This window comes from Camarhynchus parvulus, chromosome 5 (genome assembly GCF_901933205.1).
Source record: "Camarhynchus parvulus chromosome 5, STF_HiC, whole genome shotgun sequence".
Lineage (NCBI taxonomy): Eukaryota > Metazoa > Chordata > Aves > Passeriformes > Thraupidae > Camarhynchus > Camarhynchus parvulus.
Window position 1 is genome coordinate 25602682 of NC_044575.1, and position 27645 is coordinate 25630326.

Here is a 27645-nt window from a genome sequence, read left to right on the forward strand (position 1 = left end):
CTGTTCCCTCTACTTAAGGAAAAGATGAACTGCTTGCACCAGGAGTCAGCCCACACACAGAGCCTGTCCCAGGAACATGCCTGGCCTCAGCACAAGCTGCACAGAAGACTGACACCATCTCACTAATACCCCCCCCCCTCTCATTTTCCCTCTCTTTGCCTGTAGTTATTTTTAGATTTCACAGTTAAAGCTTGTCCCTTCTGGACACTTACACACACAGGACAGCACACACACACGCGGTAGATACAACTTGGATACGGGAGTGAGCCAATTGATCATCTTGTCCCACATCAAGCAACAAATTCCAGTTTCTGATGACAAAATACTGTGCTTTAGGAGGATGCAAAACCACATGGAATTTTCTGGCTTGCAAATTTGACTAGAAGGCTTTCAACGGACAGAAAAGACAGTTTGCATAGCAACTTCCTCTCTTCTGAAATTTCCTTCCAGTTTGCAAGATCCTGCTGTCTTTCAGCATTTGCTGTCAGCCTGACTCTCATGCCGACCGCCATAAATGCAGCGGTGGCTCAGCGAACAGCTGCTGGGTCAGTCCCCAGCACCACTGCTGGCACTACGGAGGGGGCAGGAGGGGGCACAGGGGGCATTTATTCTGCCATTATAAGTCGCAATCAGCCTATTATCCACGTAAAGGAGAAGACATATGAAGAGCTTCACAAGAAGTGTCTGGAGAAAAACATCCTCTATGAAGATCCTGATTTCCCTGCAAATGAGTCGTCCCTTTTCTACAGCCAGAAAAGCCCTGTCAAGTTCGAATGGAAAAGACCACGTGTAAGTAACATTTGCTGATTGCCTTTTTCTGTAAATTCAAGTATACACCCTAAGCTTACTTTTTTGCAGAAATTGTGTGTTGGAGAGGCAGGTGGAATAAACTGGAAATATATTTCCTTAGAGCTCTCCTGGGAGATAACAAGCTAGGACTCTGAAAGCTTAGGCAATGTGTATATAATGACTAAAATACAATAAAACAGAATGAAGCAACAACAACAAGAACAAAAACAAAAGAGATTGAATGAAATATTTAGAAAGAGATATGGGGAATTTCATTTTCTTCTTGCATGGTTTGCCTGGGATTTTCTTCTCTGATAGTACCAAAGAAAAACTCTCCTCCTTCTGCAACAAGTTACTGGGTTTGCTGAGGCTTAATTTTTTTAACACTACTTTGTTTCACTTAAACCTCTATTTTGGTATTCTGCCATTTTTCTCATGTGTGAAAATAAAAGGACAGGCTATGTTCTCAAACATGCTCTTAGTCGGTTGTTCCCCACATTGCTTGTCCCACTTACCATTAATGTGGGTATTCTAAGCACTATGAAGACCCACTCTTGGCTACTAGTCCCATTCATTTTCCTATTTTGTGGGTATTCCCCAGCCAGCCCTCCCATTCTTTTTCATCTTTTTTTCACCTGTCTCTCTCACTGGCAGAGGAACTAACACCTCAGTTCCCAGTTGATCCTCCCTCCTACTTCAGGAGGAGTTACGCATTTTCCCTGTCGTATCTGCTGGGCAGCCGCTCCCCTGCAGCAAGGCAGCCCCTGGGACAGTGCCTTGGCCCTTGCCATCCCCTGTCTGACAGCTCCATCTCTTTGGCAGTTTTTGGCCACCTCTTTTATATTTGCCATACTTCCTCTGTGCCCAAATCTGTGCTTCAGTGTCAAAGTCAGTGGTGATAGATAACACTGACCACAGGAGTGTAACTGAATAGCAAAAGACCACGAGGTCTTGTGGGTGGCTCTTACAGACATAGAGGAAGGCCACGTGCTTCTGTCACAACAACTTGAGCAATGTGGAGGGATCGAAACAAGTTCCCCATCTGCTGTGCCCTGTGCATTTGTGCCCTGGCCCTCCTTCGTCATCACCACGGCTGCATCAGCCTCTAGAAATGTGTGTGAATGACCTAAATGCAGCCCCAAGTCAGTCATGTAAAGGGATGGGATTTCCCTTTCTTCTCTTTCCCTGCAGAGGGAAGCAGTACAGCAGTACAATGGATGAGTGCCAGCATGCTGCAGCAGACAGACTGCAAGTGTCATATTAGAAAGCATCAAAACAAAAGAAATGTACAATGTAACCTCAGACTCTGTATATAACTGTGCAGGCACAGATCAAACCTTTGTAACTGGAAAGGTTCAGACCAGGGTCTTAGTTCCAAAGACATTTCTTTAAGTCACTCATGAAAATGTAACTTTGGACTTCCTATTCATGTAGCAGCCACAGGCTGGGGACCACATAAGACTTAAAATACAATATAAACTTCAAACCCAAAGCTATCTGGGTTTTTTGTTGTTTTTTGGGTTTTTTTTTTTTTTTTGACACAAACAGGAGTAATACTGGGCTAAAGAGTATTTTACTAAGAGGTTAAAGCAAGCATTGGAACACCACATATACTCAATTGCACAGGCTGTGTTTTGTGATAGTCTGTAAAGATACGGACAATTTATGTTCTTGTAAATTGCAATCGTTTTCCCACCACCACCCCCAAAGAAAGAAAATACTTTCGCTTATAAAATTTATAAAGTGGTAATTTTAATCACTTTGAAATTCAGGTCAATAGTTGAATGAAACTTGATAATGTAGTCTAAAAGAAAAAAAAATACCTCACAGTTCAGAATTCCTGAGAGAATGTCGTAATGTGACCAGTCTAGATAATTTCCCTGTGCCATTTTATGTGCCACATACCTCAAGACACAGCAAATAAACAAGTGATCAATGTACTCTATGATCCCACTTAAAACAGAGGGCTGGGAAATACACAACATATTCCTGACTCTCTGGCTTCCTGAGTCACCTTAGTCATGTCACCTCATCAATTTGTATCAAAGACCCTCTACCCAGAGGCCAGGTCCTCCTCTGCCACCTCCCAAAATGCTTGTCCTCTGCTGCAGTGAGGGCAGCAAATGCATGAGGACTGGCCTTGTCCCTTACCCAGGGAAGGACAGGTGCTGTGCAGGGCAGCTGGCAGCCCTGGCATGGGGGCAGAAAAAAGGTATTTGTAATTCTACCCAGCTACTGACTGCCATGCCATGACAGGAATGCACAGAGAAGATCTCCTAATACTCAATTCAGACAAAAGCCAAGTGAGTGCCCTGAAAGTTCCCCTGAGAAAAGTCTGCAGGATACATTCCTCCAGTGTTTCTGTTCAAAGTATGCAGACCATGGTTTAGATACATAGAGGGAAAATTAAATCCTCCTCAGTTAACGCAAAATATTAAATTATTTGCTCACCCACAGCAGGTAAGAGAAGCCCAAAGAGCTGCTTACACCTACAGCAGGTCACATCCAGCTCATTGACTGGCTGTGCCTCTCACAACTATGCTGCCAGTGGGAATTTCTCACAGCTGAGAGCAAGGATGAGGCTACTGATCTTTGAGAGCTGAGAAAAAGTCTGTGTTAATAACACAGAATATTGAGAGGTCCTGCTGCAGTCCTGTGTGAATCTAATGACACCAGGGTATTGATAGGAAGGCTCTACTGTGACACTGTATGCTTTCAAATGCACCATTGTCATTCTCCTCACTCACAGCCAAGTCACAACATAGCCCACATCAAGCAACAACATTCAATGACTTCCCTATGGTGATCCTTTCCATAGCCAGAAAATCACCAGGAGGAGCTTTTTTTTCATAATGAATACAAATAAAATCGAGTCAGCAAACTACTGGATTTTGCTTGGAATGAAAATTAATCAGTCAGATCATCTACTGCACACGTGAAGCTGTTTGAATTTAGTAATCACAAAATGTGTGCCTGTGCAGGTCATACCACAAAGCAAAGATGGAAGTTAGTGCCACCAAGGTAGAACTTTCAGAAGAAGATAATCCAGCTCAGAAGCTCTAAAAGCAGCTTGGTGTCTGACATTGAGCTGTGCCTTGAAGTGCACAGCACAGATATTTAAAAGCATGGTCTAGACCACAAGAGACCAAGAGACAATGAGGCTACAAATTGTCTGAGGCTGAAAAAGATCTTTCCTCTGTTTCATAGGATCAGTTTAGGGAATTTACTCAGAATGTCAGTTTATTAATGGCAGTTTTTAGAGGAATTAATGCCTTTTGCTGCAGCAGTATAAGCTGGCTGGCAGATTTCTTCCTGACACAGAAGAAAAGCCAACGAAAATGTAACAAAGGTCAAATGCCATTTTTAGTTGCATGCTGCCTTTGCATTTTCCAGTGCTCCCTTCCAACTGACTCATAAGTAATCTCTTCCCAGAATGCAGCATGCACCACTACGAGGTTTTTCCTGAGATTCTTTGTTTTCTTTGCTGTAACTGACTCTTTGTAATGAAATTACAGTCTGAACTGTATCAACCCAGTGCAACACAAAGTTCCTTTGGATAGTACCAAGGCAGTCTGAGGCACTCAGATCAGAAGAGGCTCTTTTAAAATATGAATTATTGCCTCAGTGAAGTGCAGCCTGTTGGGATTCTCTGTGATAACTTGACCTAGGAGATGAAGAGCAATCCCTTGCTCAGCCAGGAAGACTGGAAGGACAGACCTGCCACCTGCATCTTGGACACCTGGTAATCTCGCTCTGCTGACTGAGTACTTCATGCTTGAAAGACCTTGATACCTTTCTCTGCAACTTCAGCAGTACTCAGCAAACTAGTGCAGCTGGAGATGAACTAAGGAAATACAAATTAAAATCATATCCACAGTGTGCTATACACACCTGGCCTGCATAAAGAAATGCAAGAAAAGCATTTCTGTTATAGCTAAACCAGGCCACATGACAATTGCATGATTTTTTTCTTTGCATTCCACCAAGCATCCTACAAAACAAATGACCCCAAGATGCAATAAATGGCTCTGAGTAACACATCACTGTACATTTAATATTTGGAAATAACTAGGTGGCACCTGACTACTTTCAACCAAAACACAGCAGGCTGGATTTCAAAGCTAGTTACAATAAGAGCAAGATAGAGTCAAAGTGTAATAATAGAGTTGGAAAAAACACAAACCAAAAACCTGGCATGTCAGACTAGTTTTCAGCAGAGCACCACAGCAATGTAAGGAAGAATATTTTCAAAAAGACAAGTGAGTGGAGAAAAGCATGAAGGCATCTCAAACATCTGCTTTGACAGAACTGGACCCCAACAGCTGATCAAGGCCCAAAATAACAGGACAATCCCACCATTCTTTCTCTCAAGGAAAGTAAAGTGCCTGCAGGGGTTGGTGGTAGGGAGGATGGCAGAAGTTGGTCTCCTGTCTGATATGACTAATCCAAATACTTACATCAAAGCAACTCTTCTGATAACTGTGAAGGAGAAAAGAAGCGGGTTTGAGCCAAACAAAACTACTAGACCTGAAACATGAGTCTGGGAAAGTCCAGGGCCACCCTGATGATATTAATAAGAAGTTTTAGACTATAGAGGTAGCATCAGCTGCCTGCGTATGCTGCCACACAAACAATTGTCAATTGTTTGTTCTGTCTCCTTCCCACTCTTGTCCCAACATCTTTCAATAGATTGGTCTCTTAGACTATACTTTGTCTTCTTCCCAATTTGCAGCTGCTCAGGACAGTGCTCCTTAGGTTGCAATATCTTTCTTTCCTTACCTTCATAAGAGATGCGTCCAGAAGTTCTGTTTTCTTATTCTTCTCCATACCAAGTATTTGAGTATGACAAATGGGATAAAGCAGGGATATTTTTCACTCTGTAGGACAGGTTATAGCCACTACTTTCCTTGGTTTTCATCTGTCTGGTTTTCACAGTCTTTGTCCATTATAGAAAAGGGCTATGTAAGCCTGCAATTGTCCCACCTCACTTGCTGCATTTTACCTTTCCTCCCTGCAGAAATGTCTTTATTATTTATACATGTATAGCATCTTGTACCCACTCCATTGTAGTATAAATACAGACAAACCCAATACATTGTGCAATGTGCAGGATGAAAGGAGACCTTCCTGTCCTTGGAGACATATTATATTTATACACATTTTTGAATACAGAAATGTCAATTAAATACTACAACATGAGGCAAAGAATAAATCTCTTAACCAGAAACTGATTATTTCTGGCAATTAAACATCTGATCCTTTAATTTTAAGAAGGAGTAATGCCAGGCTTCACTCCCAATGAAATGCATTCTTCAACCCTTTCAGTGCCCCAACATGCCAGTTACTGCAAATTGGACATAAGATAATTTTAAAATAATTTAGTCTGGTCATTTGATGGTTTTTTCATCTACTTTCTCTCCTGCCTCCTCCAATGTTTTGGTTTTTTTCATAACTGTGCAGAAAAAATATTTTTCCCAATTCTTCTTCTTTCAGTATGTTTTCACATTATAGTACAGAGGGAGCACCCCAGGCTCAATATTAGACCCTGTAGGTGCATGGGGAAAACTCTGACTGGAGTCTGGAACATCCAGATTCCAAAACATTTTCATAGTGGAACTCTGCAGATTAAAATTGTGAGAGAGGTTTTGATACCACAAGCTATCCTATAGGAAAATGTTCTAAAACTGCCTTTACTTCTGTGCTAAATAGGCATCATTATGGACACTTCCTGCTCATCCATCTGTTTCTGTTTTGTAGGAAATCTGTGAGAATCCACGGTTTATCATTGGTGGAGCCAACAGAACAGATATCTGCCAAGGAGAATTAGGTATGAAATTCTTACTTCAACTCTGCACTTTTTAAAGTCTACATCATGGTTTAGCTCTCCCTTAAGTTTCTTTCATTTCCAAGGTGATATCTGAAATCCTCTGTCTCAGCGATTCCTTTGCTCTGTAGCAAATTGTTGACATCTGCTTAGTAGTAATCTAGGCAAGAACTTTTAGTGAAAGATTCACATGCCACAGGGAATTCTTAATGCAGGTAACAATGCTCATCAGATTTTAGGCTTTTTCTAAAGTACATGGAATATCATCTATTTAGCCTGTGTGTACCCAGCCATGAACAATGCCCATGAGCATTTCTAGAGCACAAACAGATAAAGTGCTAAAGTACTGAAGAACACAGACAATCATACTCTACTGAGAATTTAAATGTCACTTTGCAATATCTCAGGTTTTCCCTTTCAAATTGCTCTCGCCTTCATTTTGTCTGCTGCTTCTGCTCATTTACAGGTAACTGCTGGTTTCTGGCTGCCATTGCTTGCCTGACACTGAATAAAAAACTACTCTGTAGAGTCATTCCTCATGACCAGTCCTTTATACAAAACTATGCCGGTATCTTTCACTTCCAGGTGAGTCGCTCCGTCTAGTGGCGAGCATATGCATTTACTCAACGCTCAGCTCTTGGCATGCTCTTCTCGCTTTCCCCACCCTTTGGAAGCATGAGTGACAGCAGGGAGGAAAAGGGACTGAATTGCCTCACCCCAAACTCTTCCATCAGGCCAGTCACAGCAGGGCCAGCCAATAAAAGCAATTAGGGAGCATTAACTCAGCAAGGAAGCATTTGCAGGTTGCAGTGTCCTGGGTGTAAGGAGTAACAACAGGTGCCTGCTCCTGCCTCACTGCTCAGATGCAGCACTGGAGCCAGCACGGACACGCGGTCACTTGGCAAGAGCAGCTGCTTTTAGGCACGCAAATAGCTGGTCAAAACAAGTTCTCTAAGAACGTCTTATTCGGAAAAGATTGACTGCTTTCCACATTTCCTTTGGTTCTCGTAAGGAACATTTGCCCAGGGGAATTCAATACAGCTGCCTCCCTCACAGTAGCCATCAGTTTTGGCCACATTATGAAGTGTATTTCCACATTTCTCGTCTCTCAGCCTGACTTTTCAGCCAGGCTTCCTCTCCCTGCACCAAGTCAATCCAGTTGTTGGTTTTTGTTGTTTGCCTTTGAGCAGTTCTGGCGCTATGGAGACTGGGTGGATGTCGTCATCGATGACTGCTTACCCACCTACAACAACCAGCTGGTCTTTACCAAGTCCTCCCAGCGCAACGAGTTCTGGAGCGCCCTCCTGGAAAAGGCCTATGCAAAGTAAAGCGAACCGCGGGGCTGCGCCGGGCTCCCCAGCGCCGCTCCCTCTGCTGGGGCGGTGCTTACACCGCGGCGTACAGCGTTTAGAAGCACGCCAAGAATGTACCTGAATACACCAAGGCCTTTTCCCATGCCTTGGAGTTGGGGATGGGTTAAAGTGTATTTTCTAAGAAGTTTTGCTACTCATTCAGAAATCTACATTTGATTTTCAGCATATCTTTCTCTTTTTTTTCTTTGTATGTGTGCAGGTGGCATGGTTTAGAAGTTTTAACTTGTGAGTTAACAGACTGATGAGTTGTGGGGTTTTAGTATATGTGTTTACATAGCTGTAGTTATACACACAAGTTGGATATAAACATATAGGTAGGTATTTATACCTGTGTAAAAGATCCCTTTTTATCTCTTTTCAAGACTCCATGGGTCATATGAAGCTTTGAAGGGAGGCAACACCACTGAAGCCATGGAGGATTTCACCGGAGGAGTCACAGAGTTCTATGAGATAAAGGATGCCCCTAAAGATATCTATAAAATCATGAAACATGCCATTGACAGAGGATCCCTCATGGCCAGTTCCATTGATGTGAGTCCATATGAACTTTGCAGATAAGAAATGACAGAGGGGAGGGACCTCTCCATTCATAACCAAATATATACCACCTTTGGAACTGCTTGGTTTAGGCCACATAGAAAACATCCATTTCTAGGAGATGGAGTAATCCCTCCCTAGAGACCAGCTATTAGCAAACAGTGAGTACTAAAAGGGAAATAAACAGAAGTAGAACATGGAGGTGGAAAGAACAGGTACAATCAGCAAAACCACTACCCCTTCCCCCTCAAGACCCTAACCCAATGAAATAGGTTAGTATGAGGATGCTGCAACTCTGTTAAGACACAAATCTTCATGTCAAAGATCTTAAGTGTTGAGATTAACATTTTATTGTCCAGAGGGCTTCAGACTGTCTTCACTTGTCGTAAATTTAAAAACTAAGAAACTAATACCTTATGGAGTACTGTATTTCAGTAAAGGTGGGAGAACAGTGATATTGACCACTGTAGATAAGTATGGACATAGTGAGGGAAAAGAGAAGTAATCTGGGCTGTCTTTTACCACTCATCTTCCTCCATGATACTTTTCTCCCATTCTCTGTGCCAGGATGACCTAGGCTTTTGCTATGGATCAGCTCCTCGGAGCAACATTGGGGAACTGATTGCTCGCATGGTGAAGAATCAAGAAAATGCACAGATGACTCAGTCCACTGTAGACTACCAGGGCATCGAGGAGAGGCCAGCCTGGGTATGTCTCCTAAGCAGTTGACTTCAGAATGCTTTTATTTACAAACTGTTAGAGAAACATATCACCTATGTTTTTAAATCCTTCTTTGGTTTCGCAGAATAACACTAATGACATGTTCTTATGGATGCTGTTTGATGTGTGTGTTAAAAGACCTCAGCGCTTTCCAGCACAGTGACTGATACTAGGGGGCTTCACTGATACTGGGGCATTAAAGGGCTGTTGGCTTGTGACACAGGCTTATAATTTGCAGAACAAGGAATTTATTAGTGGATTTTATAGTCTCTTGCTTGAATAGGGTGGAGAGAATGAAAAAACTAAGAGACTAGAATACAACGAGATCCTTGGGTGTGCATGGAATGTCAAAGAAAGAAAAAGCAAGCTCTGTATAGCTCTCGCTCCAGGCAAAAAAAGCTCTTAGTGAACTTATTTTGAGACAGAGTCCTCTACCCATTAATAGAGGAGAGCCTGCTCTACGGACAATCTTTTTTCTTTTTTTTTTTTTTTTTTGATTACTGCAAACAAAGTCCTCATTAAAAATGCCCAACAAGGAAAAGAAAAATATTTGGAGTTTTATATGTGTGATGAAATACAAAGTAATTCCAGCATATCCACATAAGTATCTAGCAAAATAGAGGCATGTTAAAACCCTCTAAGAAAAAATCCCATACTAGACAACTTAGAAGCTTTTGAATCTGTAGAGGGACACTTTGCTGCCTTCTCTGTGTCAAGCAGCTGTCATACCTTGCCCTTTAAGGAGCTGCATTTCCATGACAATGAAATTACATCTCTTGTTTTACAGCGGTGTAGGGAAGGGGGGAGAAAAACAAAACAAAACCAAAGAAAAATCCTTCACAATTACATCACTCAAAATTTTTGGTTGTGCAAACTTCTGCATTTGCAGCTGAAGTAGCTGATTTTTTTCTCTTCTGACATCCATATTTAGTTCTTCCTAAAAGACTGAAATGGTGTCATTCTTTGGGAAAGACCAGTATGACTATCTTGTTTTGCAAGCATGGCTGCCCAAACCTCCCATGTCTGGGAGGAGAATTTCCTCCTCAGTGACTGTCTACTAAAAGAAGATTGCAAAACTCTTTCTCTACTTGTCGCCCCAGCAGCTGTTGTGCTGGTCGTTATTGCATATTCCTGAACCATCACCAGGAAAAAAAATCAGGACTCTCAATGGAAAGAGGCAGATGAAACACTTCCAAAACCTGGACTTTGACAAGTTGTCCGGGTCACCAGAAGTTAATGTTCTTAAATAGAAAGAAGAGAAAAGGGTTCTGAGAAGTGATGATGGCAACAACTAGAGAAGAAATTAAGAAAAAAGGAAATAGGTGTGAGGTTATAGTATGAAAACAGAATCAAGAGAAAATAAACCAAATAGATGCTGAAGTGAAATAATGGAAAACAATTGCAACATCCAGGAAATATTTGGATGAGATCCTCCCTGTGCAAGCTGAGAACATTTCTATGTGACCTTACTAATTCTCCCCCAGGATCCAGCCCTGCCTTTTTCATGCCGTTAGATGTGTCAAGAAGGGTTGCAGAGTTACTGACAGGACTTTGCAGGCATCTCTCAGCAACAGGCATAAAGAAGGAGGAGAAGTTTTGCTCCTGGTCCACATGCACGTGGCAGGGTCTTCCCCTCTCACTGATACTGGAGATCTCTCGTACAAGCAGAGCACGCTGTGTGCATCTGCCATCCCACTCCCAGTTCCAGATCTCACAGATACACAAGTAAAAATCCATCAGACACACTAAAAGCTGATGACTAAGACAGCAAATATATTTACACCTGAGCAACACAGCTATGCCCTTCCTGAAAGTAAGATGCAATAAGATAGTGTCAGTTAGCAGGCACAGTGTATTAAATAGGGTATTTAAATCTCATTGTGATAAGATAGCCGCCGTGTGGAAAGATGAAAGTATTCTAGGTGTTGATTTGCTCTGATTTTTAACCAGTTCATGTGTAGTAACCTTACAGAGCTATACAAGAACACACCATCCTAGAAAAGGCTGAACAGTCTTCTAATATAAAAAACTAATTATTTGATTAAGCATGCTATATCCTGCCATGTTCCAAGTGCAAAAAGCAGTAGTCTACACAAAAGGGAAAAAGACACCAGAAAATGTCCTTTCCAATTGATCTTATCAACTTTTTCTATTTTTAGTTCGTACTGCACTCCTTTCTAACTATCAGCATGAATTCTATGGGTGCTTAGCTTGACCACTTTGACAAACACAAAGAGGAGAACAAGGCAAAAAATCCTGTCAGCTGAACGGTGTCACCCTCCCTGTGAAAGCCCGGGGTGGCAGCACCTGCCCTGGAGCAGGCAGCTGAGCTTTGTGTGAGTCCCACAGGTGTTTCTCTCTGTCCAACAGACCATAATGCCGATGCAGTACGAGACACGGATGTCCTGCGGGCTTGTCAAAGGGCACGCCTACTCTGTGACGGCCGTGGAAGAGGTATGTGCCCCACTCCCCCCTCCAGCTGCGCACAGCTGCAGCCGCTGCTGCTGGCCAGGCCCCACGCACGGCAGCAATGCCATGAGAGGCATGAAAAGCGAAACAAATTAGGAGCCAAGGAAACAAAACTATATTCAAATAAGTTAATATCTTGTGGACAAAGAAACCTGTCCAAGTTTTGGCTCACTTGGGCAACACCCACTTGGGCAAAGGTGGCCACAGGCAGCTACCTCCTGGTCTTACAGCCTTCCCACAGCCATCCCAAGAAGATCAGGCTGGGGTATAGCCCAGAAAAGCACCATCCCTGAAGGATGTGGTGACAGGCAGAACATTTCCTTTTGAACCAACACTCAGTCTATCCTTGTTGCTTTCTTTTTTAAATTAGACAGTATTTAAAGGAGAAAAAATACGTCTGGTAAGGCTGAGAAACCCCTGGGGCCAGGTGGAATGGAATGGAGCCTGGAGTGACAAGTGAGTAAAATAGAGCTTCACATGATTTGAAAAAGAAGTTGCAGCTTTATTTGCCTTTATGCAGCTTTTGCATAACCCTAATATTCAGTGATGAGGTATCTGAATTGTCTTTGTTGTAATTTTAAAGTTCATTGAGTGCTTAGCTGAAGCTGTAAAAAAGAAAATAGTACCTAATAAGATGTTAAGAGAGGCTTTAATAAATGGAAATTAGGTTATGAAAGAACTGAATGAAGCAAGATGTCAGTGTTTTCCTTAAAGGAATTTCAATAGGTATGCCAGCAATGATAATCTGCAAACACCTTTTTCTTCATGCTAAGTAAAATTAACACAGTTCAGCAGATGTTTGAGAGCTACTAAGAGGAATTCTAAGAGGAAGGCTGAGAGAAGTAGAACAATTGCTTCTTTTGTTGGGCATATAGAGAAGAGGATAGCATTGAGAACGAATTGTTGCAAGGCTTACAAAGGAAAAATTATGTGGAGGTAGCAAGATTACTCTTGATTTTTCACTCTATGAGCCTGAAGTGTAGAAACTTTAATGAAAACTGTATTGCAAAGTCTAAGCTAAATTGTTTACTCCTTTGAAGGTCAGAGGAGTGGGACTCTGTTAACGAAGAAGAGAAAATCCGCCTGCAGCACAAGGTTGTGGAGGATGGGGAGTTCTGGTGAGAGCATCAGATTCTCTAGGAAATATGCAATCATAGCAAAAATGAATGCCACTGCACTACTACCAATTTGCTAAAATCATTGCAGTGATCTCTGCTCCCCTTCATATTCCCAATAAGCCCTGCTCTGTGATCCTCTCATTTTCCCACCAGAGATAATTCAGTGCCATCAGCACAGTCTTTCTAATTAGGCTACACTTCCACAAGCTCTCCATCACCCTTCCTACTTACTGTCCTGTCAGCTCAGTTTCCCTGAGTTTGGAGCTGTACCTGTGGTAATTCACCAACCAGCAGACCAAGAGCATTTGGAAAACATGGTGCTCCCACTGCAAACTTGTCCAAGTACTGACAGTGCTATTGGTCACCGTCTTCCACCTCCCCAGGGTCTTTCAGACAACTGCCAACCATGTAAACGCATTTGGGTTCAATTTGCCCTCTATTCCTCCAGGATATCATTTCAAGATTTCATGAGGCACTTCACAAAGCTTGAGATCTGTAACCTCACACCTGATGCTCTGGAAGTCGATAAATTCCAGACCTGGACCGTGTCAGTTAATGAAGGACGCTGGGTGAGAGGCTGCTCAGCTGGAGGCTGCCGCAATTATCCAGGTGAGTAAAGGGTCTTTAGGGATACAGCCTCTTTGATGGGGACTAGGTTAGATCCCAAAGGCTAAGTCATACCACAACCTGGTTAGTGCTCAGCCACAGGAAAATCCTTGCTTTCTCAGTGGACAAGGCATGCAATTGGTTGCTGGACATCTGTCACTATGCTGTAACACAACATGGTAAGCCCAAAAGGCAGCCCTGGCAAAGACAAATCATTGTTCAAGTACTTCACAGTGCCCCAAGTAAAAGGGATGAATTTCACCCTAACAGTTAGATTTCACTTGGGAAATTCACTTTTGTGGATTAGGGATAGCTTTAGGGACTTTTGAGGTTTATCAGATGACAGTTCTCCCTATATCCTCTTTTGCAATGCAGTTGTTAGAATTAAGTAACAGCCATAATATGTAAAAAAACCCATGTATGTCTTAGTCCAATTTTAACCTTTCCCTCAGGAGCCATAGGCAGGGAACTTAAAAGTTCTCTTTGATCATGAGCATCATTAGAAGACTGAAGCTTTACATATTTTCTTTGGGTTGCTGATGGGATTTCACAGATACATTTTGGACCAATCCCCAGTATCGCTTGAAGCTCCTGGAGGAAGATGATGATCCTGAGGATGAAGAGGTTATCTGCAGCTTCCTTGTCGCACTCATGCAGAAAAACAGGAGGAAAGAGCGCAAGCTGGGAGCCAACCTGTACACCATTGGCTTTGCCATCTATGAGGTAACAGCTCTAGATTTTGCTCTTTGCACTGCGGTCACAAATCCTGACAGTATGCATTTACCAAGAGAGTCACTGATTACTTCAAGCTGATTACATCAATTGCAATTTTTGCTTTGCAAGGGAGTCAGAAAATCTGGAAGAGAGGAAGGAAATTCTACTCTTCCTAACTCCTCATACAACAGCAATGTCAGGGTTTACCCATCTATTAAGTGAGACACTTTTTAGGCTTTTATAGTGACCTAATGCCAGATTTTAGCATATTCTTTCACATATCTTTTTCAATCTCCCTTTTGTCCTTTCTGAAACTAAGCATTTCACTGGCAGAAGACTGAAAAAGGAAACAGACATCCAAGACTAACACATAGCAATTAACCTCTGTCCCTGCTATTGACTTGATGAAAAAGTCAATTTTCTCAGTCCCTTGCACAAACATATTTCGTTCAGATTTTACCTGATTTCATGTAGAAGTCAAGAAACTTAGAAAGGAAGAGGGAAAGTGCTTATCTGACTAAGGACACTTTAATTATTGTGTCCCCAGAACTTCAGTTGAATGCCCTTCTGTATGACCTATAAACATGTAGTCTCCCCTTGCAGCTCTGACTGTTTCTTCTCTCTGTTTCTCCCTAAGGTGCCCAAAGAGGTATGCGCACAATGGAGCAAGATTCACATCTTGGTGTATACCCACAGCTAGTGTTGCTATAGTGCCTGGCAGGAAGTCAGAAGGAGGCTGTCGAGTTTGTTTTCAGGGATGTAGCAGCAGTAGAACTGCTAACCTTTTTTCTTTGAGTGTTTATTAGTAATATTTTGTGAGTAATTTTTAGTTCCTTCTCACTCGCACTCCATTTTCAATTGGACCTTTTCATCAGTGCTTTTTTCTCTTCTGTGGTGGCCTGGCCATCACTTGCACAGCTGGTCAGAGATCCAGGAAGCAGCGCCTGTGAGGGCTTAGCCTCTGCACTCCATGCAGAACCACCCTAAGCCACTTGTACTTCCTCCTAAAAATAATACAAATGGCCTACATTCTGCAGTCACAGAGTTTTCTCTGTAGTCTTAGAATGGTTTAGAAAATTATGGTATTTTCATACATTGAAGAAAGCTTATCAAAAGTACAGAGATTAGATTTTTTCTGAGCCTGACAGTAGCTGAATCATTGGCATCTCAAGTTTTGCTAACAAGCTCACCTGAAGGCTGCTACTTGGAAAGCATGAGGATGACAGTCTGAATTTTGTCTTTGCCAACTATCTTAGAGATGGTAACTTCTGCAAAAAACAGCCTGCAAGTGTGTTTAGTTCACAATTCTTGGCTTAATTTTCATATTTGAACTAATGCAATGTTTGATTATCACATTTGTTTAGCAGATACAGAACTCATGTTTTGTCTAGACAAGGACATGTTTATGGTGAAGGCACCTTCACTTTATCACTCTGCATGTAGGAGTTTGCTTACACTATTCCTTGCCATGCGCCCTCCAAGGAAAGTGGTTGAGCTTTGGTTACACAGAACACAGCATCTAGCAAGAGTCAGATACAAGTACCTACACAGCAGAAGTCAGCCACACAATCTGCAGGTGGGCCCTGGAGCAGCCCTCAGAAGCCAACTAGACTCAGTCAGTGGCAACTTAAAGGTGACAGACTCTGTACCTGTCACCAGCTACCACCAGTCCTCAGCTCCCTGCTTGCTAAGCTGCTGCTTCCTGTCTTTTCTGTCCCAGCTGCGCACTGCCTGCATGGCAAGCCACCTGGGCAATGGGCAAAACTGCCTTGAGGACAAATGGACTCATTTGTTCTGCAGATGCATGGTACTAAGCACCACTTGCAGAAGGATTTTTTCCTCTACAATGCCTCCAAAGCTAGAAGTAAGACCTACATAAACATGCGAGAAATCTCTGAGCGCTTCCGGTTACCTCCCAGCGAGTACGTCATCATCCCGTCGACATATGACCCCCACCAGGAGGGAGAATTCATCCTCAGGGTCTTCTCAGAGAAAAGAAGTCTTTCAGAGTAAGTTGCAGAGCCATTTATCTGGCCATATAGGTGGAGTGACCTCACTAGTCTGCTAAAGTCATGTTATCAGTTTGCTACACCCTTCTTTTTATTTTCTTAACCTCATTAGAAACTCCAAGCTGCAAACTCATTTCCACAAGCTTACTTTATAGATTAACAAGAACCTGCTTTGAATTGTCTTTGGAGAAGCTTACTGCTTGCAGGATATCCTTTGCAAACAAACCATTAGGCATTTACTAAGGCCGAAGAACTTCTGCTTTACTTCCAGTTCACTCTTATAAAGGCTCTTTACAGGAGTAAGCCAGGTGGCAGGTGTCCTGGAAATGGTACTTGGGATGTTCAGCTCAAACTGGAAAAAAGCTACTCCTAAAGCCTGCAGCAGTAATGGTGGAAGCCAGCCCACACCACTGGCTGCTTGGAAAGTTTGAGTGGCTGCTTAAAAACCACCTAAAGAAACAAGCAACTTTGGGAACAGTCACTTTCCTGATTTATTTGTTTTCTGCTTCCTACTTAGGGAGGTTGAAAACATGATTGAGGCAGAACGTCCATTGGTAAGTACTGTCCTGGCCCTCTTTTGTGTATATGGGTAGAGAGGATAGGAACATGACACCTAGGGAAACCTACAGCAGGAAATCATTTGCAGCTACATGACAGTACATTTATCAAATTCTTATCTTTTTTCTCATTAAGATACTTCTGTTGACACTTGATTTATATATGCTACTTTCTGAACTTGATTCAGACCAAAACACTTTTGCAGATTTGAAATATGGTCCTGGCATAGAGAAGCTGGATGCTAAGCATTGTTTTTGCCTCCATCGATGGAGATTATCCATTTTCCAGGGGAGGCCTAACTCTGTGCCCTGAGATACTTTCTTTGTGAAATTGGGGTCTCATCTAATAAAGAAAAAACTACCTTATTTTGAAGTACCTGCTTTCTGAAAGGAGATCCTAATAGCACTCTGATTCAAAATAGCATTCATGGCAAGTTCTAACTCTTCCCCCTGGAGTTTTTTACACATCTTTGTGGGGATATACTAGAGCAAACAATACAATAAGTCTTGAAAAAAAATCAGAAGAAATGCTGTTGCACAGAATTGAGCTCCATCAAACCTTGCTCAGACATGTTCCCCTTTTGTTTGCTGTCAAAGTGAAAAACAACTGTCCAGATGTGAGGGAATTAAATTGTCACTTCAGATATTGTTGATCTATGGGCATAGAAGTTCAATCTCCCCTACACTGGCAGGCTGGGAAAAAGAAAAGGAATACTCAGAACTAAAGAGATTTTATTCAAGCAGACAAAGCCCCAGATGAGGTGAGACAGACTCAGTTTTGCTATGGTTTCTGCAATGTGTTTCCTTCAGTGTGCCATTTCTTGGTGGGTGCACGTTCCCTCATTTTTAGTGATTTGAAAGCTCTATACATATAGAAAATGGGAAAATTTGTATGAGTATAGGAACTGGAAAAATAAACATGAGAAAGGAAAAAAATAAGAAAAATAAAAGTTTGTCTTCAGCTCTGCATAATCTGATCAAGCACTTTTTAATTTTGTCTCTTCACACAGAAGAAAAAGGGCAAGGTAGGTACCTGTGCAATGTGCTAAGTGCCAGCAAGGCAAAGAGCATGTGCAATGCATGAGCAGGGACAGACTTCCTTGCTATTATAATTTTCTCTATGTCTGGAAACTGACCTAGTTAATGAAGGGTGATGGATATGAGGCCATTTGCATGCAACAAAGATTTTGTCTTCCTACTTGAGATTGTAATGAAATAGCATTAGCATCATATACCCCTCTTGCTCAAAGGGGTGGTGAAAGGGTAACAAACTACTCCGCTCAGTCCTCTGCGTTGCTCAAACTGTTCCTCCCTGCCCCTCCACAGGCAACCTGACACCCCTTGCTAGAGAAAAGCACCCCTTCTCCAGACATGTGCCCTCACACTTGCTTTCCACCAGCTAGTGCAGCAGCCACTCTTTCCTGAAGTTTCTGCTCACCAAAGTCCTGGGTTCTATTTTTGATTCAACACAACACATTTTGGACCCTGAAAATGTAATCAGATATTTTAATCCCAAGAGAGGCTGATTGTAATTAATACTCTAGAGTAATACATTCACATCATGTAGCAGTTTTTTTCCTTGTTTTAAATGCACCAAAGCAGAGCAATTGCAAATGGATGCTTACAGCTGAGTGCTTCAAGAGTCAGTACAGATAAAGAACATATGCTTCACATAACTAACAAGCTCCTACACAAATAACTCCTTTTCTGGGTACTATTCACATTTAGTTTGTTTTCAGTGCTACTGTCCTTGAAGGGCAAGCTCATCAATTTAAGTTATGAGAATCTGGGAGGCTTATTTTGCTTAAAAACAGGGGAAGAAGCCCCAAAAAACAAAAAAAAACAACAAAAAAAAAACAAACCCAAACAAACAAACAAAAAACCCAAAAACCAACTAAAACACCAAAACCAAACAAAGACACTCCAAACAAAAACAACAACAAACCAAACATATTCCATGACTGCCTTTCTGACAAGGAAAGCTAGAACCCAGAAATTGCACTATTTTGCAAAAATACTTTTGCAGCTTTTTTTAGCATGAGGAGAGCAATAACTGCAGAAAAATTCTCACCTTTTTATTTAACCTTTTCTTTTCTTTCATTTCAAGAAATGGCTTCTCTCGTCATACTTTCAAGAGCAGGAGTTGTTGCTGCATGTACTTTCCACAGAATTCTTGTAACCAAATATTTTCCTTTCCACTATTTCTTCGGTAATTTCCACTTCTCTTTTGCTCTCTTCTTCTAGCCTATCATCTTCGTTTCTGACAGAGCAAACAGCAATAAGGAGCTGACAGCAGATGAAAATTCTGGCAAAGATGGTGAAAAAACCCAAGCAGATGAGAAAAAGGTTTCTGCAGCAAGTGGCAGAGGGGGAAATAGGGCTTGGTCTGACTAGCATGAAAGAGTGGCTGAGAAGAGCACAGGAATGGGGCAAAGAGGTGTCCTGAGATACTAAACAGCTCTTCATCAAATCTTTACATGACTCTCATCTGGTTTATGTGGATCTAATGAGCATGAGCACAGAGAGGCTGTCCCTTCAGTTATTTAACAACTCTATGGGAGGATATAGTTGCTTGAAAACATCTCCTAGTTGCTCTCTCACACAAAAATCCTGGTTGTGAGAGATCCCTTCCCAACATTCACCTCATCCCTGCTCAGCCCCCTGAGGCAGTACTTCTTTAGGAGGGCACACACACAAACTGCACCCAAGGGGCTGCAGAAGCTCCTGTTACAAATACACAGCTCCCTCCTGTTACAAATACACAGCTCTATTCTAGTCCTTGTTGGCCAGAGGAAAAAGGACAGGTAAACCCAGGAGCTCCAGCACCTCCCCTCTTCTTCCTTACTACCAGAGAGGAGGAAAACAGAGTAGCAAATTCAGAGTTTCTTCCTGCAGGTGGGTGAGACACAACACATCTAACAGCCAGATCCCACATCCAGGCTTGTGGCATCGGGGGGCACGGCTGGAGCATCTGCTTACAGGGAGGGTGCTGAGTGACTGCTAGAGACTGCAGGGGGTGACGTGAAAACCAATCTAAACTTTCCCCTGCATTTAGACAAAGGAAAACAAGAAATAAGCCAAGAAGTTCACTTTGTTACCTATAACTTTAATTTCCCCTTTCAGTATCAGCTTCAGAGTTCAAGGTTGCACTTTCTATGTGTCTGAGAAAGCTTCATGTTCCTCATTTTCCTCTGTCTCATATGCTATTTGTCTTCAGCAAGGGGCCTCCCACATCATAAAGAGCTCTCACATGGTCATTTATTGCCTACAGGGCAGCTGTGAGGCAGATACTGCATCCCTGCCCATGGCAGGGGGGCTTGAACAAGATAATCTTTAAGGTCCCTTTCAACCAAAACCATTCTTTGATTCTCTGATAAGCCTCTTGGGCTCCAAACTTCTCTTTGGCAATATTTTGGAACAAATATTAGAATATAACTACCAGTGGAAGTAATTATTTAGGCTCCTTCAAATAGAAGAGAGAACAATGGGATGAAGTTAAATACTTGGTAGTTTTAAGGAAGAGGATTAAAAAAACATAGGGAAAGGAGTGGGAGGACAACCTATTCCTCCAAATGCCTCCAGATTCACTAAGATGACCCCTCACACAAGGGTAAGTGAGCCATCCAGGCCCTGTCTCTTTTCCACTGGGCTCAGGATGTATCTCTTCTTTGCTTGTCTCTTTTCAGCGTTCTTCAACAAAAGCTCATGAGGAGAGTGAAGAGCAAAAACAGTTCAGGAATATTTTCCGACAGATTGCAGGGGATGTGAGTATGCAATCGATCCCTGTCTCTGCCCTCAAAGCAGCCTGGCCACAACAGCCCCTAAATCAACTATTCCATAGATTCAAAACATTGAATATTAAAATTTCCTTTGAATTTCCTCCCATCAAATTCTCTTTGTGATTTTGAGATAAGTAAAATCAAATAAGAACCCCATTAAGTATACAGCTATCCTCATATGTATGTATAAACTATTCTCACTGTGTCTTAGGGAGTCTTACTTAAATTCAGCTTTTTTTCTCCTATCTCCTACAAGATGCTGTTTTGCACAGCAAGTATAAACAAGTTAGAAATGCAGTGCCCTCTGGTATATGCTTAACAAGGGAAGTTAAAGATAAAAACAGATCAAAGAACTGCATAAATCAAGTGGCTGCATATGGGATACAGGAATTTTCTGATTTTGCTATTTTACTTATACACTGGCTTGAAATTACCAGTCATTCTTCTAGTAGTAGTTTAATGAGCACTGTATGGTAACTTCAGGTCTACCTTGTACTGAAGCCTCAGGAAAGGGCTGGACTAATGTTCACATGAAGTAGAATGCCCTCTGGTTTGAAACATGTATATGTCTTATTGAAAAGTGACCAAAGACTTTTAGCATATCCAGCCATAAAATTGTTTTTCATAAAGAATTCTGTAACTAATGATATTCTCACCACATTTCCAACAGGACATGGAGATCAATGCTGAGGAACTTAGGAATGTTCTCAATAATGTCGTAAAAAAACGTGAGTTTGAGCATGTTTTTTACTAACCCTGGACAGAGAAATCTGTGACAGAGCATAACTCCCCACCCCGAGTTTTTAAAAATTATTGATGTTTTCAAACTCAGAAATTTCCTAGTTACATTTCCATGGACAATGCATCTGAGACTTTCACAAGCTGAACTTTTCACAGAGATTATCTCTACAGGTTGTTAGTACTGATAATCTAGAAATGAGCAGATGCATTCATTGGAATTACCACTGGGACAATAATGCAATTCTCAAAGTCTGCAAATGCCCTTTAAAAAATTTCTAGTGGAGAGGCAAACCTTTCTCCCTGTTTAGCAAACTTTAACCGACAGACCCTGGAGTTCCTTAGTAATTTAGGAATTAGTTTAGAGTTTTTCAGAGTTTTTTATTGTATGTAACAAATCAAGAAAGGTAAATCTAATTCACAGGAAGTAACATTACTGAGAGTCTTTTGAGATTTCTCTACCACTCATTTCTTACTGGACAAAGGAAGTAGCTTTGGCTTTTACTTTGATTAGAGTTATACCTGAGAGGAAAATCACTTGCTGATTTGCATGATTTGTATTCACCTGGGACCATTTGTTTCAGATAAGGACCTAAGGTCAGAAGGGTTTGAATTGGAATCCTGCCGCAGCATGATTGCTTTAATGGATGTATCCTTTCCTGGTGAAAAGGGACTGCTTGAAACCACTTGAGTTCACTATTTCTCACCACCACACACACACACACACACACACACACACACACACACACACACACAACTTAGTAAGCCAGGGAAACAAAACAGCAAATTGTAGTCTGTTTTCAAATAAAAAAGCACTCCTGGTTTGGCACATCTTAATTCCAGTCATCTCAGTGTTAACATAATTGGCAGAGAAAGATGTCCCCAAAAAGAAAGCTACAGAATAAATCAGTCAGTATGATACTCTTCTTTAGGTATCAGACACTGGCCACATTAGGTACTAAAGCATGATTTTTTCATCATTATATTTAAAACAAAGTCAACATAATTATAGATCTTGCCAATAAATTTACTATATTTATCTCTTTAAGTTTGTAATGTATCACATATTCTACTGCGCTCAGCTTGCAATGCAGGCAGAACTTGTCTGGAACAAGTGCAATAAAACACACTATAAGATGCCACGTGATTACCTCCGCCATAACCACCCTAGGCTTTCCAGTTTGAGATAACACAATTTTGAGAGAATGTAAGTGCATTCAAACATAACAGAACAAAAGTGTAACTACAACCCACAGCCACAGTGGTTGGAGCCTAAACACATTTTTGAAAAGAGCTTTAGTCAACATTTTGCTTATTTCTTAATTCGTTTTAAGCAAGGCAGAAAGAGATTCACGCCAGAGTAAAGCTCAGTTGTCTTAAAAAGCATTGGGTGAGCTTCACATTTGGAGGTACTTCAGAGGATCCCACTAAAACATCCTACTCATGCACTTTTAGAACAATTCCAGAGGCAAAGCTCTGTCCTGTACCAGAAGTCTGCTTCTACACAAAGTAGAAGTAGTACTTCACACTCCTGAAGCACTATGCTATACACAATAACCAAAATGTCTACAAACATTTTGCGGCACAGGTGAATCAACTCTTTATGCTGAGGAGATCCCCAACCCAGTTTTACATTCATCCCTTTACCAGTAATTGCAGACTTAATTACTTTTATCCTAAAAGTATTGTGGGTTTTTTACCTGAATGTTTGCATCGCAGACGGATGGCTCAGGGAAGATAAACTTTGATGAATTTCGACATCTCTGGGACAAGATTAAAAGCTGGCAGGTATTGCTGGTATCTTCACAGCTCCTCTTCACAGCTTCTGCAGTGCAAGTGTTCTACAGAAAAACTAAAACTCTCCACATATGTTCCATCAAGAAGAAAAGCTAAAAAATAATTGTGAATTACCTTCAAAAATGAAAAGTAATGTCTCTCCTCATCCTACTTCACAGCCTAAGCAAATAGCCTGAATATCCCATGTACAGCCTTCCCCCATGAGAGTAGCACAGAGGCATACAAATTGAAGGAGGAGAATGATGGGAACTAGAATCAGGCCTCAATAATAGCTTAATTAGGGCAATCAAGAGGGAGGATTACCAGCATAAACTCAAGTCAAACAAGGAGAGTCTCAAGGGGAGAGTTTTTTTGCTTCCCAGAAATTGGATCTAAATTATTTTACTTTGCAACTGAGAGGAACTCTGTGCTAACAACCCAGAGTGCCCAGCAACAGCAATATAAGGCACATGGCAAAGCCTCCAAGTGCCTGAGGCACATGCGCCATATCCACTCAGTGAGTGCATTCAAAAGCAGTACAAGTTTTTATTACTGTTTTCTGTGGTTTTTTTCTTTTTCCAGAAAATTTTCAAGCGCTATGACACAGATCATTCAGGAACCATTAACAGCTACGAGATGCGCAACGCAGTCAATGATGCAGGTACTGTCCCTTGTGCAGTGCCCACAGCTGAAGAAACTTGGTTTTGTTTTGGTGCATCACAGGGTGAGATCACTGAACACTGTGCTGCCTTTTAAAGACAGATCATAGAGAAATTAGAAAATATTTTTCCCCCAACAGAGCTTCTCAAATATCCAAATGGCAAACCTTGTATGTCTTGCCAGCCAAGTAGATCTCTTCAGCTCCTCTTAATGCAATGCTTTAAAGAGTGATGCTTTGTTGTCTTAAGGATGTCCTACTCAGGGTCCTGCTATTCAGGGAGACCAGGGAGTGCTGAAGACATTTACTCTCATTTAAGCTCTGGATTCTATACATTTGTCTAAGTAAAAACAAAGAACAGTGGAAAACCTTCAAACTAAGTGTGCAGGCCCTGAAACCAGGATGGAGCAGGTCTATGTCCAAGTGTGCATTACAGGCAATTGGGTAGGCATTTCTCAAGTCATGTTAATGTTTCTTTCATGCTCAGTCTCTTCTATCTGTACAATGATAAGAAAGTATTTTTGCAAAACTTGCAGTTAATGAAATTCATTCTGATAAGAGGGACTTTGGACTTTTCCTGCTTGTCTCGGATACACCAGTATGCTTCTTCCCCTGGGGAGCAGGCCTCCCCCCACAAAAAGTCTCTAAGGGAGTGAGACAACCACTTTGATCAGAAAATCTGTAGTATCACTATAAAACTAGTTGGGATGATTTCAGTGACACCTTGTTTTTAGTAGTATTTTGACAGGTCAAGGAACAGAAACAAATGGCTACCTTGTACTTTACAAAACCTCAGTGATTCTGGAGTCCTTTGCTAAAGACAAAACTACACCTGGATTTGGACTCCTGCTGTGGTAGAAATATGGGTCATTTTTATTTTCCAGGTTTCTGTTCTCACCAGGGAAGTTGTCACTGTAAAAAGAGAAAATACTTTAATAACTCCTGCCCTGACTTTAGAACTGAGAACATTTCAGAGCCTTACAGCACATAAGCTGTGCATGACCTTGCATTTAGCCAACAAACAGCTGTACCCAAACCATGACAGACCTTTTCAAGGCACAGCACAGGCTGCAGCATTTCAGTCCTACCACACCAAGAAGTTGCCTCCTTGTCTATTTTCTGACCACTGCTTAATTGTGTTTTTATAGCAACTTCCTCTTGCATTTCTGTCCCCAGTTTTAGCTGATTTGCTTTCAGCAGGCCCAGCTGAGCCATCAGGCCTTCTGGGGCTGCAGCTCTCCTCTTCACGCTTACAGCCTGAGGTAACTCACGTGCTAAGGGCCCTCTCACAGCATTGCTCCTGGTTTGGGAAGGCAGATGGACACAGTGAAGCTCCTTACAGCTTTACTTGATTTTGTTTAGCAGTTGCAGCAGGACGCTCCAGCCTGAGCCTCATCTGGGCTGGGGGAGCGCCTGTGGCCCACCCCTCATGGAGCAGCGCCTTCCCCACCCGAGGCCCAGCTGTGCCCATTTTTGCTTCCCTGCAGGGTTTCGGCTGAACAACCAGCTCTACGACATCATCACCATGCGCTATGCCGACAAGAACATGAACATTGATTTTGACAGCTTCATCTGCTGCTTCGTGCGCCTGGACGCCATGTTCCGTGAGTGGCTGCCCTGGTCCCACGGCACTGCCTCCCCTCCTGCCCCCACACACAGCCCTGGATCCATGGAACTGACTGGGTTGAAAAGGACCTCAAGGATGATGTGGTTCCAACTCCCCTGCTGTGGGCAGGGACACCCTGCACTGGACCAGATTGCTCAGAGCCCCATCACACAGCAAAGTTTGTTCACAGCACTACTGCCTCTATGTAGGGTGTTAATTATTACAGACATGTGCTTAGGGAATCTAAGATGGCAAGTTGTCTCACACAAACACAGAAGAAACCACTGTGTTTCTCCTTGAACTGACTAAGGAAAAACACAGCAGAAAGTGACCCCACAAGTGAAGACCTGTGCTAGCTGGCATTTCACAATGGGAGCACTATTTGATTTCCTGTCTGGGAATCATCTTCACTCACACAGTAACATAATCTACTCCCCATATTTTTGTTTCCTTACTTTAGGGGCATTCCACGCCTTTGACAAAGATGGAGATGGCATCATTAAGCTCAATGTCTTGGAGGTAAACTGCTTTATGAGAGTATGTCTAACACAATGTCACAATACTTAATTTTAATTGTATTAATCATTGCACATGTTTTCAAGGGAGAACTCTATGAATAGAAAAATTGCCACGCAATTGGTAAGAAACCCCAAAACCTCCTAAAATTTTGCTACCAATTTTACATGGAAAACATCCATGATCTGCTAATAACAGTTGCTCTGTAAGACTCCAGTTGGTCCTGAAGGGCATGGCTGCAGTCTCTTCATATCATCTTTAAAGTCCATCAAAAAATTTTGAGATTTTTTTTTAATGAGGCAATTAAGATCAAACAAAGTGATATGGTATTAAATGATAATGGGGTTTAGCATAGTTCTTTACCTTTAAAAAAATCTTGTTAAGAAGAATTAGAAAGTTTCAACTTCATGTCCTCTGTTAGGGAGGACATTAAAAATACCCTTAAAAACACCATTAAAAACACCCTTCACTTTTTGCAAGGGAAGGAGAAATAGGAGCACGAGACTCAAGAAAATTCCCCGCTGCCACTCCATGCTAAGTGACAGCAAGCAGCTGCCTTCCAGCTAGAGATGGTGGTGTATTCACACAATTTGTGGGAGGACACCAATAACTCATCCATCCTTTAACTCTTCTTTCAGTGGCTGCAGCTCACGCTCTATGCGTAACGCCAGAGCCAGTGGCCACCTCCATCAAGATCACACTGAAGATTCCAAGGACTAGCACCATTCATCCCAAGGGCAATTCCTAATAATGTCATTCACTCCTCAAGATGAACAGCACATGGGAAGAAGCCCTTGGAAAGAGACAACCACACTGTAGTGGACAGCCCAGTACGCATATTTCGAAACTACTTTTATAGCATCCTGACATTTTTCCTTTGGGCAACAAGGATTAATTTATTGATGACTGAATTAAGCTTTCTCTGCATGGTGAAGACATGGAGAATACAAAATTGTTCTGCTTGTGCTGACAACTGGAAAGGTCTTCCCTCAAGTGAGGTGAAACTGGGACTGTATCTAACTGTGAAAGTCAAAGGTGTTTACTGCCACCTTGTAATTGGTCATTAACTCTTTGTCCTGCTCTTGGTATTATCCTTTCATCTCTTTGTAATGTTTACTGAATAATTCACATGAGATTGTGCTAATTGCATTAATATTATGCAACCCAATGACTCAAGTTACAGATTTGGCTGTGCAGGTTGGATCTCTGCTATGTAGAAATGGGAGAGTACGGCACAACAGACTGCAATACCCAAGTACAGCTTGATCTAATGCCTCAGCAGAAGTACCAGAACTGAGCAATTGGCTCTCAGTATTAGTACTTATCCTGATTACAAATGTGGACATTGTAAATGTTTTTCATTGTAACTGCATTCCCCATAATATTGAGAAACTTATTTGTCATTTGAGGCAGACAACCTCTTATACATACAAATTTATATATCTACACACAAATATTTCCACTACTGCACGTCCTAGTTCCCAACAGTAGCATGGATTTCTTTATTGCAAGAGGTGACTTGTAGGAGAATCTATGTCAGCATGACCACTTTAGGAATACTATTCCAATGGGCAAGTACAATTAGTTTAATGGAATAAAAAATAAAATCAACTGGATTTTGGCCTAGGCTTTTTGGTCTTATTCTGAAAGAACAGATGAAGATGAAATATTGAGCACTCTTCCCTCATTCTCCTGAATATAGAGCAGCTTTTGGAGTTTATGGCAAGTGTGAAATTAGCTTAATATCTCAAATATTTGCCCATTTACTCCTTGAATACATTAAAAAAGAAAAAAGAAAAAGAGAGGTTCCCTTGCTACCAGCTTAAAGGATAACAGGTACAATATAAAAAATGGAA

General features: G+C 41.8%; 1 protein-coding gene across 5 annotated transcripts; it reads left to right on the top strand.

Moving 5' to 3' along the window:
- The first annotated feature begins 498 nt into the window (after positions 1-498).
- On the top strand, positions 499-27356 carry CAPN3 (calpain 3). 5 transcript variants are annotated; one of them, XM_030949062.1, is made up of 24 exons: positions 499-789; positions 6547-6616; positions 7080-7198; positions 7804-7937; positions 8349-8517; positions 9091-9231; positions 11614-11701; positions 12087-12168; positions 12753-12830; positions 13279-13439; positions 13990-14159; positions 14788-14799; positions 15951-16159; positions 16677-16713; positions 17727-17741; positions 18961-19062; positions 20403-20480; positions 21166-21223; positions 21818-21882; positions 22953-23021; positions 23592-23670; positions 25155-25271; positions 25734-25792; positions 26428-27356. In XM_030949062.1, exons 1-24 carry the CDS (start codon positions 499-501, stop codon positions 26452-26454), a joined length of 2430 nt encoding a protein of 809 aa, XP_030804922.1. In that variant the 3' UTR covers positions 26455-27356. The 5 variants fall into 5 exon arrangements, with proteins under 5 accessions (XP_030804922.1, XP_030804920.1, XP_030804919.1 ...); XM_030949060.1 differs by having other exon boundaries at positions 11614-11697; positions 12083-12168; positions 16677-16722; XM_030949059.1 differs by having other exon boundaries at positions 11614-11697; positions 12083-12168.
- The last annotated feature ends 289 nt before the right edge of the window (positions 27357-27645 follow it).